This window comes from Suricata suricatta, chromosome 11 (genome assembly GCF_006229205.1).
Source record: "Suricata suricatta isolate VVHF042 chromosome 11, meerkat_22Aug2017_6uvM2_HiC, whole genome shotgun sequence".
Taxonomy (NCBI): domain Eukaryota; kingdom Metazoa; phylum Chordata; class Mammalia; order Carnivora; family Herpestidae; genus Suricata; species Suricata suricatta.
In genome coordinates, this window is record NC_043710.1 from 13767765 (window position 1) to 13780374 (window position 12610).

General features: G+C 39.0%; 1 protein-coding gene across 1 annotated transcript; it reads left to right on the forward strand.

The window, feature by feature from the left end:
- Window positions 1-3399: 3399 nt before the first annotated feature.
- On the forward strand, window positions 3400-11166 carry LOC115306723. Its single transcript, XM_029957260.1, has 3 exons — window positions 3400-3842; window positions 7287-7461; window positions 8046-11166. Exons 1-3 carry the CDS (start codon window positions 3554-3556, stop codon window positions 8188-8190), a joined length of 609 nt encoding a protein of 202 aa, XP_029813120.1. The 5' UTR covers window positions 3400-3553; the 3' UTR covers window positions 8191-11166.
- Window positions 11167-12610: the final 1444 nt, after the last annotated feature.

A 12610-nucleotide genomic window follows, 5' to 3' on the forward strand; every position in this document is an offset into this window, starting at 1 on the left:
ACTTTCCTACAAATGGCCAGATTTTATTCTTCCTCATTGCCATATAGTACTCCATTGTATATATATACCACATCTTCTTGATCTTCTCATCAGGTGATGGACATTTAGGCTCTTTCCATGATTTGGCTATTGTAGAAAGTGCCGCTATGAATATTGGGGTACATGTGCTCCTATGCATCAGCACTTCTGTATCCTTTGGGTAAATCCCTAGCAGTACTATTGCTGTGTCATAGGGGAGTTCTGTGGATAGTTTTTCGAGGAGCCTCCACACTGTTTTCCAGAGTGGCTGCACCAGTTTACATTCCCACTGACAGTGTAGGAGGGTGCCCGTCTTTCCACACCCTCGCCAGCATCTATAGTCTCTTGATTTGTTCATTTTAGCGAATCTGACTGGTGTGAGGTGGTATCTCAGTGTGGTTTTGATTTGTATTTCCCTGATGATGAGTGACACTGAGCACCATTTCATGTGCCTGTTGGCTGCCTGGATGTCCTCTTTGGAGAAGTTTCTATTCAGTCTTCTGCCCATTTCTTCACTGGATTGTTCATTTTTCTTGTATGGAGTTTAGTGAGCTCCTTGTATATTTTGGATACTAGCCCTTTATCTGATATGCCATTTACAAGAGCTTTTAGAAGGAAGTACAGCCCTGCCCATATGTTGAATTTTGCTCATTGAGATCCAGGTTGCACCTATGATCTACAGAGCACTAAGATAATAAGTGTGTGTTATTAGGGTCACCTGGGTGGTTCAGTCAGTTAAACATCTGACTTCATCAGGTTATGATTTAAGGGACCCACATCAGGCTCTTTGCTGGCCACCCAGAGACCACTTGGAACCCTCTTGTTCGATCTGTCTCAGCCCCTCCCACACTTGCTCTCTCTCTTGAAAATAAATAAGCACTAAAAAAATAAAAGTGTGTTATTATAAATTAGCCCATTTTTAGTAATTTATTACAATAGCAATAAAAAACTAATACAGAAATTCATATATAACATGGGGCATGTTGTTGCCTGGTTCAGAACATACCGATGTGAGTCTTCTATCTATAGAACCAATTAACTACAGAGTTTAAGGATTTGAAACTCTCAACTTCCCAGTCCCCCTACAGCTAAGTATGGGCAGATGACTCAATGCTGACTTAGGGGATAAATGTAGATATCAGCAAGTGCTCTATATTATACTTTCATTTTCTTTCATTCTTCAAAGGTGTCCGGATGGCATATCTAAGAATGGAAAATAAGGAAGATGAAAGAAACATGGCCCTCTGATGTCAGTTTCAAAGTTCTAGACTATTTCTCCCATTCCACAGGAATTTAGGTGTGTGAAGCAAATAAATGTTTATTGTATACCCTGAATACAACCTTAAAAGAGACTACACCTACAATATTAATGTTTCATAATTTTTGGTCTTGAATAGTTCCTCTTTAATTTATGTTCAACTTGAGTAGAAGTCCTTTTTGTGGTAGGAAATGACTCTCAGGAATGCAAATTTTGGTACTTTTAATGATTGTTGTAAGATTAAACACTTAGGATGTTTAAAGAATACTTTTCTTCACTTTGCATGTTTTTAAGACACCTTCTTCTGATGTACCTACTTCTGTTGATATGGACAGTTGTGAATACAAACACCTTTTATTAGTACTTTGCAAAGACTTAATATACACCAACTAGTAATAATGAAGTAGCAAGAAAGGTCTAAGAATGGCCCTTGAGATTTCAAAGAAAGGATGTGTATGTTTCTCTAGGTACGACTCTTCTAATTATATGAGACTCCAGACATTTGATTATTTGAAAGCAGTTCCTTCACAAGTCTCTAACATTAAAAAATATATTTCACTTTGTCTATTATCTACTTTGCTGCCACTCCTGTATGGTTTTGGTACTGAAAATCATTGTTAAATCAGTGGGTTTTACAGATATTTATTATTCCTTGGCTTACAAAAATATGACCTCTTCACCATTATTTGAAATAGCATCCCAACGTAAGGAAAACTATTTCAAGAGTTTTTGATTAATAGTATCTCTATCAGTACTAATTTGTGGTTATGTTTCCACCTTTCATTTGAGCATTCATACCACATGAAAATTCCTATAACTAATATTTCATCATTAAGATAAATTCTGATAAACACTCACAAATGGTCTCATAATGAAAAATGATTTATCCTCTTGACTTGATGGGCCTCAAATCGTTGTACTTGAAATTTAGGACAATTTTAACAGTTTGTGCAAATATTTTAGTAGTATTTGTGTCATAAAAACCATGCGTATTCTGTTCTATTATTCACCATTGTTTGTGTGTCTCTTTCTATATGCTCTGTTGACTGAGTACCTGAGAATGTGGACAACAAACAAGAGTAACTTCTGTGGAGCAAGAAAGACCTTCTTCTGGTATCTGAGATTATTTTCAAATATGCAGGCTGGCATTGGACGATAATTTTTTAAATGGAGTTGCCAAGAGAAATTGCTTGTAAAATGGGGATAAAATAAAATCTTTAGACTGGATCAAGGAAGTGGACTACATAGCATCTTAGTGATGCTTTTATTAATTGGTAACATAAGATTTATTTTTAGTTTACACATAGTGAATTTTAAATTTACATACAAGGTAAAATTCATTCTTTTCAGTATATGTTCCATGAGATTTGGCAAATTCATGGAGTTGTATTATCACAGACATGATTAAGGAACAGTTTCAGCACTCTCCAAAATTCTTGCCTGTTGCCTTTTGGTAGTTGGCGGTTCCCACCAATGATATCGTCAGGCAACTTTCCTCTGTCTCTATAGTTTTCAATTTTTCAGAATATAGTATGGATAGAATCAGATAGCTAAGTCTTTTAAGTCTGGCTCCTTCACTTGACATAAAGCACTTGTCATCCACCATTTTGTTGGATGTGTTAATATAGTTTGTTCATTGTTATTGCTGAGTAGGGTTCCAATGTATGAGGTACTGAAATTTGTTCTCCATTCCCTAGATGGACAGCATTCATGTTATTTCCACTTTATAGCTGTTTTAAACCAAACCAACCTGAATATTTTTTCTACAATGTGTGTGTGTGTGTGTGTGAAATTTTTATTTCTCTATGATGAATACCCAATGGTGGGACTTTTGGGTAAATACATACAGTAAATGTATAGTTAACTTTATAATAAACTGCCAACTCTGTTGAGAAATAGGATGAACTGTCCTTACCTGACCTCTGTTCTCAGCACTGTCCTTGTGTATGAAACATCCTTATCAGAATTCTGCTCTCAGAACGCTGGGAACAGGGGACTTGATGAAGTCCCAGGAGGACGTGCAGAGCAGAGCGTTCCTGGTCATCAGCCAAGTGCGTCAAGAAGCTGCAAAACCAGAGATATACCCATGCACAGTTGCAAGCTGTTCCTGTTCTGCCCACTCTGTATCCGTATCTATTGTTCTGGTTAAACATTTGCTGCTGACTAAACGTTTACTGTGCTCTCCATGCTTGTAAGGAGGGTATAAAATAAGATGCTGTTTCTAATAAAGTTGGCCATTAGCCCTCAGCTCTTGGTCCATCTCCATCTCTTTCAGGGATGTCTACGGTACCCAGTCTCTCTGGGACCATCCACACTCCACTGAGGAGCATCCCTTGTTCCCGGTACCCAGTCTCTCTGGGACCCTTCACACTCCCATTGAGGAGCATCCTTGTTCGTGTTCCCATTGGCCGAGTTTGGGAACGTCCATGTCTCCATAGGCTATCAGCCTTTGAAAACTTCATTGAGTCTCACTCGTCGTCTCTCCAGGACCCAAGAACCTACCACAACTGGTGCCCTAATAGGGACCTGGAATGTGTCTTTTTCAGAGCAATGAGAACGTTTGGTGGTAAGTCGGACGCAACTCCTGGTATGGGGAATTCCCAAGGCAAGGGTGGGACTTTTATTACTTTACTGCATTATTTGTTTCACACCACTGGAGTGCATGTGGCTTGTTCACGCTTGGAGGACTATATCTCTGTGGTCCATGAGCATAATGTTTGATTCCCTGATAAAGGGACCTTAGATGAGGAAACATGGGAGCATGTAAAACGTAATGTGGAAGGAGCATGGTGTAAAGGGAAAAAAGTTCCATATGACTTTTGGCCAGTTTGTGCCTTAATTAGAGCTGTCTTAGACCCCTTTCTAAGAGGGGGAACATCTCTTTTTGATGTTGCCATGGCTTCTCTTCATGAATATGAAATAGGCAATCCTAAGCACCAAGATATTTTGGAGCTTTCTCATGCAATACTGGAAAAAGACAAATTGGTTGTTCTTCCCCGCCAAATCACCCTAGCACCGTGGCACTGCTGCCGCCATTTCCAGTGCAGACTGAAAGTAAGGATGTTCAGGGCATAGATGAGGATGATCGGAGTTCTTTGGAGGGCCACTGAGTAGAAGCCCTCACAGAGCAGATTAAAACAGCTAGGCTAACTTCTTCTCAGCGCTCTTGTCTGTTTTATCACTCTGCAAAAACCGAGTCTATAGTTACTACTTTTGCTTTACCTGCATTGTGCCACACTGTGCAACAACCAGGCAGCATGGCAATAGTCGAATTCTATTACATAGGAATGAAATGGGAAACTTTGGCCTCTTTTAAAAAGGCTATTATTATGTATAGTCCTCACCCCCCTTATTCTAAGCAAATGCTAACTGCATATGTTAAAGATGATAATAACTTGGTGCCTCATAATGAGCAGATGCTTTGCCACACTTTGTTGTCTCAGCATAGGCTATAGTTCCTGGAAGAAGGAGCTATTGATGCAAAAACCTGGAATAAAGTAAGAGATAAAAATCAAACAATGTTATGCCTCTTGGGGCCCCAAAAGGCATCAGTTGAAACCATTTTCTTATGGACTCTGGTAAAGAAAGCTTTAAATTCCACTGGAAGCAACTCTAGTACTATTTTTAAGCCCAGAGTCTCTCCTCCGGTTTCTGCACCAACTTGGGTGTAATCCACATAGCTGGTTCCTATGTAATCCTCAATTCCTCATTACCTCCTCTTCCCATCCTCGAGATCAAGGAAGAAACTGCACTTCCATGGGCAAGGAGTTAGAAATCCTTGGAAGCCAAGGAGACACTCTTGTCTTTCCTGCCATCCTAAAAACAGCCCCAATAATCTATATGAGTCACCTGTCTAAACCTCCAGAGGTAAATCAGTTTGTCATCTGAATTTCAAACGCACATGTGCTTCTGTCGGGGGGATTACGTAGAAGGCTGGATGTAGCACTACTTCCCATGCCAGGGCACATTGAGACATCAGTCAGGCCCTTCAGTAAGCTTGTTTCATAGACCTGTTTTATGGCCACTTCTGTACCCGTTTTGTCCTGTTGTCGTTGTCATTGTTTTTGATCTTGTCTCTAAAAATTCTAGGAAAACTAGAAAAGTAACCCTATATGTAGAAAAGTAAAAAAATATATTTAAAAATATAAAAAATAAAAATACATTTTTGTTGAAAATAAAAAATAATTTTTCTTTAAAAAGACTGGTTGTTTAAAAAGAAATGGCTTTAAAACGTTTAAAATAAAAAATGTTATAAAAGGTTCATAAAGAGAAATCATTAAAAATTTATACATTCTCAAAATAGACTAAAGTTAAGATAAATGAAAATTTTAAAAGTACACTGGTATAAGGCTAAAATTCTGCTTTTCTCTCTGTTCAAAAGACAGTTTTCTTTGATTCTTAATCTGCTCTTAATAAGACACTATAAACAAGGGTCTTTTTCATTTGTCTACTAAAAGAACCAAAGTTTTAGGTTTTATCTTTATCAGGTCCTTGATTGCTTAGCTAAAACTTCTCAATATTAAAAGAGCTAAGTTTTTCTGACAACTATATAATGCTATACATTTGCCTTTAATATCTTTTATTGCCTCTTTAGATAAATAAATAAAGTTTAAAGATTTATAATAATCTATAATTCTATTTGTAATATGCTTAATAGTTTCCTGAGAGGTTAACAAACTTTTCAAAATTTAAGTGGCAAAAGGTCTTTTAACCAGTTGATCCCTTTTATTTAAAATACTAAGGTGCTTAAAAATCCACTGTCTACAATGGTAAACCTTAGGTTATATTACATAGGTAAATACTGCAACCACCTAAATACATATACAAGTCCCAAAGTTTTAATGTTTTAGTATAAAGTCATTATTTAATATTTTAATTATTTAAAATATTATATGTCACAAAATAACTAAATTTCTTTGTCAATTGTGTCAGACGTAGTGGATCATTAAATACTAAGGCTGATGTTACCATCATTGTTGCAAAAAACTGACCCCACACATGGCCATATCAATCCTTCACAATCGCCTTGACATTCTCCTAATTTTGTCATAAAAAGAAAATCTAATAAATGGCGACTCCTTACTGACCTTAGGAAAGCAAATGACACTATGATCCCCATGAAGGCTCTGTGACCTAGGCTCCCCAGTCCCAACATGATACCTAAATATTGGTATTTCATTATCATTAATCTAAATGGTAGTTTTTTACATCCTTTGCACCCAGAGGACCAACAACGTTTTGCCTTTTCTTTGCCTTCTATTAATAATAAAACTCCTAAAGAGCACTTTAATTGGAAAGTCCTTCCTCGAGGTATGATAAATTCCCCCACTATATGTCAAATGTTCATACATCATGTTTTGCTTCCTGTTAGAACTCAATTCCCTACTCTATGTATTATCCTTTATATAGACAACATCTTGTTTACAGGAAGCAACCCCAAAATTACTCAACAAGCCCCATCTTTAGCTAAATCACGTTATAGACATACAGGCCTTGTTATTGCACCTGACAAGATACAAACACAAACTCCTTATGAGTATTTGGGGTATTGGACAGCCCAACAAAGAGTCCAACAAAAATTATCAAAAATATCAGTTGGCTTTGCCCCATGTCAGGTATTTCTAATTATTGATTCACTCATCATTTACCTGCTAATCCTTTCATTCTTTAAACAACATTACTGCTGGTTCCAAGACATTATTAGTACTTCTCCTGTTGAAAGTCCCACACATTTCACAGATGCTGCTAAAAATAACATCGCTATGGTTTACAAAAATGATATTAAACATTATGCTTCTTATACCATGGTGAATTGTCCATCTACTGTATTTCAATCTCCCTCTTCCATCATCACCACCTTTCTTCACAGTATACAATCAACCTCTTATCCGTTGTCAGACTTCACCATTCTTCATTACCCACATTCGATCTCATTCTCAGCATCCCGGACCACTTGCATATGGCAATAATTGTGTGAACGAATTAACCAAATATTGTGGTTTCTCAACAGCTGAAGAAAAACATCATGTTCTGCAAACCAATGCAAGACGGCTTCATCAACAATATAGGATGCCATATTCTCAGGCTCAAGCCATCATCTGTTCTTGTTCTGCTTGTCAATGTGACCTCTACATATACAGCATGGCCCAGCTGGAATTAACCCGAAGGGCACAGACCTCAATCAGGTATGACAAATAGATGTCACCCATTACCTCCCTTTTGGTCATCTTCTGTATATACATATGTTAATTGACACTTTTTCTGGTTTTATTTAGGCTCACCCTTTCCTAGTAACTCGACACATAAAACAGTTCCTCTATTCCACCTTTTCTGTTGTAAGGGTACCTACTAAAATTAAAACTGGCAATGCGCCAGCTTATACTTCCACCAGCATGGCAGATTTCGCTAGGGAATGGTCTATAACCCATGTGTGGCGTTCCTTACAATCCTCAGGGTCAAGCCCTTGTTAAGTGCTCTCATCAAACACTTAAATTACAATTGTAAAAAAATAAATAAAAAGGGGCAACTGTACCTGGGGGGATAAAAGGAATGCCGCTGGCCACAGTCGTGTATATAGCTCTGTTTGCTATTAGCTTCTTAAACCTGCTACCTATTGCAGATCCTATCTCACGTGCTCAGTGCCATTTCTCTGCACTACTCCCAGTCTCTGACCTCAATATTCCTGTTTTTATGAAATTGCACGACTGGAATGGATGGCATCTGGCGACTTTGTTGTGGGCAGGTCCTGGTTATTCCCTTCTCTCTGCAGATGGCAGACATGTCTGGGTGCCCCACCGATGTATCTGGCAGGAAGCCCCCTCCTCGCTGGACGATGCCTCTGCCAATATGCGGCCTCCCCGCAGGAATACGACTGGCTACACCTTCCTCTAAACCGCCAAATGATCCTACAGTAACCCTTGCTTGCCCCAACTATGGATGGAGCTGGCCCTCTTCTGTCCCGCCAACTTGGGGCCAATTGAAGAGCCTTACCCGACAGGTAGAACAAATAGTGAAGACTGCTGGACAAGGGCAGACCCCTACAACATTGTTCCTGGCTATGATTGCTGTTATCTCCCGTTCTCCCCAGGTAGTACTTGCTGAACATAACTATTGGGCCTATATTCCTCACCCTCCACGGCTATGATCTGTGAAATGGACTGAAATTGGCCCTAATGTGTACTGCAATGATACCATTTATACACTGGCTCCTTAGGGCACTGGTATATCCAGTTTTCCTTCAGAGGAAGGAGAAGGCTTCGATTTTACTTTGGGATATTCTGTAGCCCCTTTATGTATTGAAAATGGACCTTCATGTCTGCCCACACAAATGCAGAGATGGACATATACTTTGCCTCCATCTCTCATGGTCAGGACCCTCATGGGTCTGCTTGCCCCCCTCACATTCCAGTTTACAGAAGAGAACACTACTGATTTAACATGAAGTTCCAGTGAGCCTTTATGTCAGACTATGACCTATAAACATTATGTGTTTGCCTCCCACCCATCCATTGGTCCCAATGTCGTGGCCCTCATGGAAAGATGTTTTCTTTTACTAACTCCCTATTTGCCTGGGTGGATTGGGGACCTTATGGTAAATTCTTAACCAATTGTTCAGAGGATTCTAACACCACGGTATGTGATTATATCTCTAACGTCACTCAGCTTCAGCTTCAATTTAGGTAGACCATCATACCTCTACTTATATCTGTCATTCTGGCCTTATGGCTTGGCACGAAGGTGGTTTTGCCCGCCTCCCCTCGTTCCAAGTTAATTTCTCCCACGATGGGACCTGAACAGTGAGACCTCTGGAAGTTGGCAGCTTCTACACAAAAATGGGTCGCCTTTTCAAGTAATTTCTCTGGTGCCTCCCATTGCATGGCAAATTATTGGTTCACTAGAAACCACACATTTTACACTTGCTGCTGTGTTAAAATGCTGTAGTTTTAAACACCGTAGTTTTTAATAATGCTGAAAAGCTTCTGTCCTGTTTTGACTGTAAATTGTATTATTGTCTGAGTTCTACCCTGAACATAGATTTAAGGAATCAGTCTTTAATTCTTTTATAGGCCCAGACAGGCTCTGGTTACCAGTAAATCTTGCCCGGCCCTGGAAAAAGCATCCCCTGGGTAGCCTAGCATACCAGGTTCTATCACAATTATATCATAGGTCCAAACGGTTCCTTGCCAAACTCATCCAGACCATAATCGGCCTCATTCTCATAGCCACTACCACCACTGTTGCAAGCGTAGCTTTACAAACTTCCATTCAGACTCACCAGTTTGTTAAAAAATTGCAAAAACACTCACATACTCTATGGACCCAACAGTTCACTACTGATCAGGAACTTGAATCACAAGTAGTGGATCTGCAGCAGGCGGTACAGTGGCTGGGGATCAGGTCTCAGCTTCACAACACGAAATTAGGTTACCATGTAATTGGCATACCATCCAATTTTGCATTACTCCCCATAAATATAATGATACTAAATATACATGGGCCTCCATCTAACAACAGTTACAAAACTTTCATGTTAACGCTTCGTTAGACATTCACCAATTATTAACTGACGTCACTTCTACCTTTAATACACAAATCCCTAACATCCCTTATGATAAATTGACTTCTAAATTGGTAAAGGACCTTCAGGGTTTGGACCCCAGAGGATGTTGGCAAAGTTTAATGCATTCCTTAGGTAGTTCAAGCATTGCCTTGCTCATACTGTTATGTTTGTTTATTAAAGATACTGCCATCTCCGAGAGCACCCAAGCCCCCAGCATTTAACCACTATGCTAGCTTTATGGCATAGAAAATAACAAAGGATTTGTAAATGGAAGCCTTTATCTTTTCTCTCTACCTAAACCCTCTAACATTCAAAAACTCTCAATGAGTGTTTTTCCTTTCATGGCAATTATAGTTGTTTACATGGGTCCAATAAGAGTCTGTTCATTTGAATTACTAGTTATTTTACTAAGGCTTTGACTGGAATGTTATATTTTAGAGATAAGCAACTAAGGTTGACCTTCTGAAACAGTAGGCCATAAAGCCCCTTGGAAGTATTGGCCTGATACCTTGCTCACAGAGTTCCCAGAAGCCTCTCCAGGTGAGTAAAGACGGTCACTTCCTGGCAGGTGCAGGAACCTCAACATATTTTTAAAACCTCATAAAGAGGATTTCTCCAATTCATCAGGTATCAGAGGTTTATCTGAAAGGTGGTTGGCTTGGCTTCTGGCCTGGAGAGGCTACTGCTAAGAATTCAACCTGGAGATTCCTTGAAAAAGATCCCAGCAAAGCTGATTTTAAACAATCTTCTTGAGTACTCGCTATTCTTGTTGAGCTTATGAGGATAATTGGGCCAAGGTTGGTATGACTGGACATATTCCACAGATATATTAGTCTTGATTTGGCCATGAGGTTTGTTGAGAGAAAACTTACATATGATGCTGTTTGTCTCACCCAATGTACAGAAATAATTAGACCTTGGTAGATGATTGCACTACACCACCTTCCTTTCATAAAATAAAAAGGGGGAATTGTTGGGAAATAGGACAAACTGTCCTTATCAGACCTCAGTTCTCAGCACTGTCCTTGTGTGTGAAACATTCTTATCAGACTTCTGCTCTCAGAACGCTGGGAACAGGGGACTTGATGAAGTCCCAGGAGAACGTGCAGAGCAGAGCCTTCCTGGTCATCAGCCAAGTGCGTCAAGAAGCTACAGAACCAGAGATATACCCACACAGTTGCAAGCTGTTCCTGTTCTGCCCACTCTCTATTTGTATCTATTGTGCTGGTTAAACATTTACTGCTGACTAAACGTTTACTGTGCTCTCCATGCTTGTAAGGAGGGTGTAAAATAAGATGCCATTCCTAATAAAGTTTGCGATTAACCTTCAGCTCTTGGTTTGCCTCCATCTCTTTCAGGGATGTCCACGGTATCTGGTCTCTCTGGGACCATCCACGTTCCCATTGAGGAGCATCCCTTGGTCATGGTCCCATTTGTGGGGTTTGGGAATGTCCCTGTTTCCATTGACTATCAGCCTTTGGAAATGTTGTTGCGTCTCACTTGTAGTCTCTCCAGGACCCAAAAACCTACCACACAACTCATTTTCCAGAACGGAGGTTCATTCTGCATTCTTGTCAGAAATGCATGAGTGTTCAGAGTGATTAGGTGGCTCAGTCAATTAAGCGGTCGACTTCAGGTCAGGTCATGATCTGGCAGTTTGTGAGTTCAGGCCCTGCATCCCTCTATATGCTGACAGCTCAGAGCCTCGAGCCTGCTTTAGATTCCTTGTCTCCTTCTCTCTCTGCCCTTCTCCTGCTCACGTTCTGTCTCTCTGTCTCTCAAAAGTAAATAAATATTTAAAAATGTATAAATTTAAAAAAAAATGCATGTCTTAGGTGCCCTGAATCCTTGCCAGGATTAGGCGTTATTTTATATTGTTGTTTCATTTTTAGTGTTGTTGTTGTGGGTTTTGTTTTGTTTTTCATTGTAAAAGGTGTTTGGTGATATCTCATTTTGTTTTGTTTTTTCACTTCCATAATCAGAACAGCTGTGAGCCTCTTTTATGCCCTTCTTTGTAATTTCTGTATCTTTTTGGATGAAATGCCTGTCAAGTTGTTTGCCAATATTTTATTTGGGTTGTTAGGTACCTGATTACTGAATTTTGAGAGTTTATATCTATTCTAAACACAGACACTTTGTTAAATATGTTTGTGCAAATCTTTTCACCCCAGCCTTTATATTTACATCTATGATCCATTTTAAGGATATTTACTAAAAAAAAAAAACCAAGATTTTTATCTCATTAATTTTTTCTGTTATTTTTCTTATTTCAATGTTATTGATTTTTTGCTAATCTTAGATTCACATTGAAGGTGACACAACGGCCCAAACTTTGACTTCTTCTGAATATTTATTTTTATTTCTTTTAAGTTTATTTATTTATTTTGAGAGAGAAAAAAGAGAGAGGGAGAGAGAGATAGAGAGAGGCCAACAGAGAGGGAGAGAGATGATCCAAAGCAGGCTCTACACTGATAGCTTAAGGGCTTGAATTCACAAACCCTGAGGCTTGAATTCAGGAACCATGAGATCATGATGTGAACTAAAATCAAAAGCTGAATGCTTGCTTAATGACTGAGCCACCCAGACTCCCCTTGTGAATTTTTAATGGCAGAGAAATAAACTTCTCTTTAATGTGAGACACTGTACATTTGCATCTTTACTAGAACATCTTAGTTTATAAGTAATATGTAATCATCAACTTCTGATTTTACAACGCTTATATTTCTTAATGATGACAAAAAAAGTAAGAGAAATAGAGAATTTAAAGAAAGAGT